Here is a 7,746-nt window from a genome sequence, read left to right on the forward strand (position 1 = left end):
CATTGTCCACTCTCTCTCTCTCCCTCTCACCAACGCTTTCTCTCTCCATCTCTCTTTCTCTCTTCTTTCTCTTTCTCCCTCTCTCTCTCAGCACTCCTTCTGTCCCTTTATCCAACTCTCTCTCTCTGTCTCTCCCTCAGCCAGGCATTGATCCTTGTACAATTTCAATACATTAATGAACTCCCTGTGTGGATGCAAATTGCAGAGACAATCAGAGGAATGTTTTACCAAGATCAATGCCCCCTCTCTTCATTACCTGCATTCTGATTTGCTGTGTATAATGCTGAATTTTATTAACTTGCCTTTGCCTGGGGCGCTTAGTGGCGTCGCACACTAATGCGCTTACCATGTAATCGCAAGGTTCCTAGTTCGATTCCGACCCTCGACCTATCTTGCATGTCATCCCTCCTCTCTCTCTCCCATCCTTCCTGTCAATCTCTACTGTCTCTATCTCAATAAAGCAGAAATGCCCTAAAAAAAACATATTAAACAAAAACTTGCCTTTGCCAAAATGTGCTTTTAAAATCAATAAGGTTAAGAAACATTTTGTTAGTGCACCTTATTTTCTTAACAAACTCTTCGCTGGGTTGGCAATTAGAGTATACAATACATCTGGGTCGGGGGGGTAGAATGCACTCATACTCAGCAGTTTTATCTGCAGCTCTTTAATGTTTACAATAGTAATTTCAATCAATTGTACAAGTGGACATCTATTTTCATAGTAAAGAGATAAAGAGACATTAGCACCAGGGGTTTTAAATGCACCATTGAATATGAATAATTTAGACACATCTTCTCTCATTGTGTTAATGTATGAAGCTAAAACATGAATCTGGGCAGGGTTCAAAGGTGATTGGAGGTGGATAGATGGGATGACTGATAGCTTTGCCTCTCCCCTCAGAGCGCTGTAATTGTATCCAGGCTCAACATGTGTGTGTGACCTTGGTGGGAATAACTAAGAAGAAATACAGTATATTAGCTGATCAAATCCAGTGTGTCAGGTCAGCTCTTATTGTTGCAAAACCGTCTTGCTGAAGTTTTTTTGAGTATTGAAAATGGCTTCGTCAGTCTCCTCCAAATACTTTCGTTCCCTGATCTGATGATATTGGCAAATATTATGCACTGTTAATCAACCTTCATGCATGGCAGGGATCCTAATCAGTTTGTGAACATCAGACATGCGTTAAAATTTCATAGTACAGTAATGATTTATAGAGTAATAAACCAACAGTACACATTCTGTTTCTTCACAGACACAGCTACTCCACACAGGAAACAATAACATTTGAATTCAACACATACTGTACTGTAGATATGACACTTCCACTCTGTTTCCCCCTGATTATTTACTTGTCTATATTTAAGCAGTGTGTGACACTTAGTACTCATTTATCCTAATGCCAAAATACACTGCAGCCATGTCTGGATATAACCATCCTGGGAAAGACCACCTTTTTCCCTACTGAAAACGGAACCATGTGGAAACATTACAATACATACAGTACTCTGAGGCTTTCATAAACCCAGTCATGTGCCATTCCTGACATTTTCTATTTATACCTCAGAGGCCATGTTGGAAGAACGATGTCTATTTTTAGTTTGTGTCTAGGTCAGTGTGTGAATGAATTCTGTCCCTCCACACTGAAACTGAGAACTAAATGGGTATTTTTTTATCGTTGCTATGGATGGATTTTGAATACAATGTTAAGCTGGTCATTCACTCAGGTGAGTTTTTGAATGGAAAGCATGAATACTGAGAGCCCAAGGTTGTTTATTAGGGAGTCAATGACAGGTTCAAACAAATGTTAGAGTTTTCTGTGTGGTGGATTGATGTGGTAAGAGCCAGCTGGGCCTTTATTATCTGTGAAAACTAGGCACAGGAAGTTGCAATGAAAAACTTAAAACTGAAAGGCGGAGAGGACTATGCAGTGCATGATACTGTATAACCATGTAACTAACCACTTATAATGAATACAAAACAGAGGTATCATTGATCAATATTGTGTTTGGATCAAAGCTACATGAGGGGTTTTCCCCTATTACCTTCATGGTTTTATTCTCTTTTCTCTTTTAAATGATCCCACACTGACACAGGTCTATTTATCAGCAGGCAGGCACCATGCTGACCAGCATTGCTGATGGGATCCTTTGCTGTCTGACTGGGAAGGCTGCCAGCCTGGTTTTGCCTGTGGAATCCTCAGAACCCTCTGACGCCTTTGAGTTTGTAGAGGTGAAGCCTGGGAGAATCCTGCGGGTACGCCACATCATCCCAGAGCGACAAGCAGTAGTGACCGAGGATCAGGTGGCAGAAAAGGGTGGCAGCGGCAGAGTGCACTGCAAGCGCAAGATCACCGTCTACCGCAACGGCCAGCTGGTTATTGAGAACTTGGGTGACATGCTGCACTCAGAGATCCTCCACTGCCAGGATGGGGACCTAGAGACCTGCAGCACTTTGGAGGTGGAGCTGGCTGACTATAAGGAAGTAGCCTCCTCCCCAGACCCCAAACCTGCACCCTCCTTGCCCCTAGCTGGAGAGCAGAAACCTGCACCCCCACCTCGCAGACGCCGTCGCAAGCCCAAGCGTACAGTGCTGATCAACTCGGAGAGGGAGATCATCAGCTGCAAAGGGACGCATTCAGACGTGGCGCTGTTCTTCATACATGGAGTGGGCGGCTCGCTGGACATCTGGGGCAGTCAGCTGGACTTCTTTTCTCGGCTGGGCTATGAGGTCATTGCCCCTGACCTGGTGGGACATGGAGCCAGCACTGCTCCCCACATCGCAGCGGCATACACCTTCTACGCCCTGGCCGAGGACCTACGAGCCATCTTTAAGAGATATGCTCGCAAGCGCAACATTCTGATCGGGCACTCCTATGGGTCAGTGTGCATGCTTCTCTGTTAGATGCTCAAAGTGATAATCACTGAACTTGTTAAAGGGAAGTTAACATTACAGTAGACCTAGTATCATACTTGTCACTGTAAATGAGAGTTGGTTCTCAATTGACTTACATTAAATAAAGGTTAAATAAAATGTCAAAAAAGAGAAATGATTTTACATATTTCAAACTCTTACACATTTTAAAATAATGAATCTACATCACTCTTCAGGGTGTCGTTCTGCACCTTCCTGGCCCACGAGTATCCAGAGCAGGTCCATAAGGTAGTGATGATCAATGGAGGGGGACCCACAGCTTTGGAGCCCAGCCTGTGCTCCATCTTCCAGCTGCCTTCCTGTGTGCTGCACTGTCTTTCTCCCTGCCTGGCCTGGAGCTTCCTCAAGTAAGACTTTAGTTCCATCCCACCACTGTGTATAGATGAAACTACATCCCAGTAACATTCCATCACTATACAGACCAAACAACATTGTGTAACAGGCGTCACACTCCCGCAAACATTATTGCTTCTTCGCAATCAAGCTCACATGAGTCTCGAACCTGCATCCACTGTATTGCCAACACACGTGACTGCTCTCCGAAATACCAGATGCAAATCAGCTACACCACCGAAAAGCTAGCAAATCATTGGTGTGGGTGGGGGTGTTTCAACTTGAGGAGTTACACTCACCCCTCTAAACTCACTCCACAGTGACCTGAGCCGTTGAGCTGAGCACAACTGCAGATCCAGGTCACAGCACCACTATAACAGGCCTCACGCTGCTGCAAACAGTATTGCTTCCTTGCACTTGGTTTCACATGAGTCTCAAACCTGCATCCTCTGTATTGCAAAATCCATGTGACCGCCCACCTATGTAAACTAGCTACGCCTCCAAGAAGCTCGCAATTCAATGGCACAGGTGGGGCTATTTATGGAGTGAGTTTATTACCTTTACAACTCGGTTACACTTACCCCTCTAAACTCATACCACAGCATCCCCAACCGTTGAGTGCAACTGCAAATCCGGGTCACAGCACCTTTGTAACAGGCGCCACACTGCCGCAAACAATATTGCTTCCTCTCATACAATCTCACATGAGTCTACACCACCGAAAAGCTAGAACTTGAAAGACGTGGGTGGGGGTATTTCAACTTGAGGAGTGAGTTTACCATCTCAACTTGGTTACAGTTGCTACAGTATAGACAGAACAACAATCATTCCATCACTGTGAAGACAAAATAAAACCAAGAACTCTGGAAGACTGTCCACTGTCAAATCGTTGTTACCATGGCACACAAAATAAGGAATTTACCACAGAATATAGACTTTCAAATTCCCTTGTCTGTTACAAATACCACTGTAGTTTTCAGTTAAACTCCATTAGCTTTCAGTTCCACTCCAGAAAAATCTAAATCTACAGTAGAATTTCACACAATAAAAAAGGGTTCTGTGATCCAGTTCTCCTTATCAAGTGAACCTTGAATTATACAAAAATAAAAAATACAATACAATACAAAAAGCACACATTAAATACAAAATACACACATTAGGGAGCCAATCAATCACTCAAAACATGAGCACTCCTCCATGAGCAGATCTTAAAATGAACGGGGGAATACTGGTCTACTGTTGAGCTGACACCGCTTTCCCTTTTTTCCAGGGCTGGATTTGCACGTCAAGGTGCCAAAGAGAAGCAGCTGCTGAAGCAGGGCAACGCCTTCAATGTGTCTCCATTTGTCCTGCGTGCCATGATGAGTGGGCAGTACTGGCCCGAGGGGGATGAGGTATACCACGCTGAGCTCACCGTGCCCATCCTGCTGGTGCATGGCATGTATGACAAGTTTGTGCCCATGGATGAGGACCAGCGCATGGCAGAGGTATGCACAGACAAAGTATAAGCAGTCTGTGTGAATTATATTGGGAAACTCTGATGCCCATATGAAAGAAGCTGTTTATACTTAAAAACTGAATTGATATTATAGCATTATGAAAGAAGCTGTAATTAGAAACATTATTACTAGGACCACAATGGAAATAGGTCTATGAACTATATTGAGTTTTTATCCTCAGTGGTTTTGAATGTGTATTGTTGACTTGACATGGTTGTAGCAACCTAATATGTATATAAAAATTGTCAGATCAGATTCATTCATTCAACATCAGAATCAATTTATGATGGTAAACACTAACAGCCTCATATGTGAACAGCACAATACCCCAAGTCATGTTCAATGTCTAATATGATTATATTACCTATTGAATATTACAAATTTGATCAGAGATTGTGTTATTATCTAATTTCAGATCCTTCTGTTTGCGTTCCTAAAAGTCATAGAGGAGGGCAGCCACATGGTGATGATGGAATGCCCTGACACAGTCAACACCCTCCTGCACGAGTTCTTCTTATGGGAGCCCGACATGTCCAAAAAGAATACCTTGAAGACAGACTCTGAGAAGACTATTAATGTCAATGGCACAGTCCAGATACCAAAAGCAAATAAGCTTATAGACAAATAACCAATAAGGATTCTTGTTGTTCATGAGCAATGCGAATCAGAGGACCTATCTCTGACAGGTGGCACGTGGTCTTAATGCTGCTCACAGGCTGAGAGCTGTCATGAACAGGGCCAGAGTATCATGAGGAAGTTGGGGTGGCTGCTGGTGCTCCAAGATATCTGAAATATGAATGTGACTTTGCATGGTGGCAAGCAGAAAGGAAAGGATGTAAAGAAGAGAAGAGGAATCTAATGCAACAGCAGAGATGCTTGTTTCTGTTTCTCTTTTGACAGCTGTCTGTGCTCCATCATGTGGTGTTTGTAATCACGCAAACCTGGGGTCTACAGGATGTTAAAACCCAATGTCCATTTGTAATACACTCAAGAACAAGTCTTTATTTGGTGAGTGGATCATTGAGAACAAGTGAGGACAGTATGACCATAAAATGGTGTATTGACTTCCTCACTCTCGTCCATTATCCACTGTATAGTACTGTATAACATATGACTATATTCTCTACAAGGAAAGGGCAGAGGAATAGATAAACTAAGAAACTATCCAGACAATGCAAGTAAATGAGTGACTGTGGTGTGCTGAATTACGATAGATGATGCTCCATGACACTCTAGTTTGCATGAGGTCATCATCATAATCTTCCCTTATAAAGCAGAGTATAGACTAAGAACTGAGCATTGATTATCCTACATTGTAACCACTGAATGTTGACTGGATGGTAGTGGCGAATGGATTAACGATTGATATTACTAAAATATATGCAATAAGTTATAATGTATGTATGTATAGTTGCAAGTGTAATGAAAATAGTAATCAAATGCTAATGGAATTCGTTAAACCTCACTAAATGTTAACATGTCAAAGCTTCATTATGGGATAGTTTCTCTGTCAGATTAATCCTAGTCTGTGTTCAGAGAAGAATCTCCATTGAAAGGGCTTTCTAGTTAAGGAGTAGGAAAAACTGTCTGGGAAACCAGTCGTGCCCACACACTGTGCATTAACTGATGCTTGAGGTCTAGGGCACAGAGTTAGATTTTGAAACACAATCCTTCATCTATGCACAACATGGAGTGGAGTGTTTTGCTTCCAGAACATTTAGGCCCAGTCATGTATTAGGAACCTATACTGTACTGCTAACTGTGTCTACAACATGAAATATCTAACCAAATACGACCATATAAATCCAGCATGAAAATGCTTTAAATATCATGTAGCCTACAACAGACATCAACCCTAAAAATATCTGGGGGTAATGCAGGTGGGATTAAAGCCCTGCCCAAACTATGTAAGGCCTTGTCTACACTTGACACTTATCAGACTTCTGAATATGATGATGAGATCACAATCCGATCACAGTATGTGCGCCGACACCTGTTATTAAAAATGCAAAAATGAGTCTCTTGTCCGCATTTCCGCATTTCCTTCTCCCATCGCTGTATTTCGTACGCGCCTCTTTCGGTGACCGGATTGCGTCTAGACTTGATAGAAATCGGAATACAATACGAACTCGTCCACCTCGCGAGGTGGTCAGCCGGATCCGAACACAATCAGGCCACAATGAAAACATAATGCGACTTCTACGCGTCTTGACCTGTACAGTTGTATGTGATCATCTTATTTGGATTTAAGTGTCAAGTGTAGACGAGGTGGTACTCCATATAATTTATGTTTTAATACTGCTGCTACAGTATACTTGTATGTATTAAACTTCTAGCAGTTCATGTCGTCTTGAAATGTGATGATCAACAGCTGCTATAGTAAAGCCTTTACATTATTGTATAACACACATTACATACATATATTGTTCCTGCCATTGAAATACAGAGCATATCCCCCACCCACCGCCCTCCAGTCTATCTGTACCCTGTCAAAGGTGAGACATTCATGATAATAAGACACATAGGCTACGGTGCTCATTTATAAATGTTCCTCATTCGAGTGTGTGATTGATCTAGGATTAATAAATAGCCTCTGAAGCACAGTAAAATATCCATCTGGTTAGGTCTTTCCAAACACTGAATATAGCCTACTGTTCTGTGCAGTAAAAGTATGCATACATGCATTGTTCAGAGGAGGGTGCAACGTCATTAATTATGCAATCTGAACACAGAACAGTTTTGAACCGAAGGTTATAGTGTGCAGGGTTGAGGACCCAGCTATTCTAAAGAAGATCAGCCTAATCACAAGTAGGCCTAAACAACGGGGAAAATGCAGTTTAACATGCAAATACTGTAGCACTAGATTTCTAGGACTTCTGTTGTGCTCAAGTAATTACATTCCTTAAGAGAAGCATTACCTTCAAGCTATCATTTGTTTACATTAAATGTATATATCAACAAAAACATAAACAATACAGTAAT

General features: G+C 42.1%; 1 protein-coding gene across 2 annotated transcripts; it reads left to right on the forward strand.

Annotated features, from left to right (window-relative positions):
- Nucleotides 1-1,849: 1,849 nt before the first annotated feature.
- LOC310804050 (protein ABHD8-like) lies at nucleotides 1,850-7,105 on the forward strand. 2 transcript variants are annotated; one of them, XM_083669135.1, is made up of 4 exons: nucleotides 1,850-2,877; nucleotides 3,109-3,279; nucleotides 4,536-4,752; nucleotides 5,180-7,105. In XM_083669135.1, exons 1-4 carry the CDS (start codon nucleotides 2,120-2,122, stop codon nucleotides 5,390-5,392), a joined length of 1,359 nt encoding a protein of 452 aa, XP_083525261.1. In that variant the 5' UTR covers nucleotides 1,850-2,119; the 3' UTR covers nucleotides 5,393-7,105. The 2 variants fall into 2 exon arrangements, with proteins under 2 accessions (XP_083525261.1, XP_083525262.1); XM_083669136.1 differs by having other exon boundaries at nucleotides 5,205-5,298.
- Nucleotides 7,106-7,746: the final 641 nt, after the last annotated feature.

The sequence above is a fragment of the Argentina silus genome (genome assembly GCF_951799395.1).
Source record: "Argentina silus genome assembly, chromosome: 1".
NCBI lineage: Eukaryota > Metazoa > Chordata > Actinopteri > Argentiniformes > Argentinidae > Argentina > Argentina silus.

What these genes read in the sequence shown, in the direction of transcription:
- LOC310804050 (XM_083669135.1), top strand. Translation starts at nt 2,120, where the DNA reads ATGCTGACCAGCATTGCTGATGGGATCCTTTGCTGTCTGACTGGGAAG. An exon ending in CTGATCGGGCACTCCTATGG is followed by an intron (nt 2,878 to 3,108) that starts GTCAGTGTGCAT and finishes ATCACTCTTCAG; the next exon opens with GGTGTCGTTCTGCACCTTCC. An exon ending in CTGGCCTGGAGCTTCCTCAA is followed by an intron (nt 3,280 to 4,535) that starts GTAAGACTTTAG and finishes CCTTTTTTCCAG; the next exon opens with GGCTGGATTTGCACGTCAAG.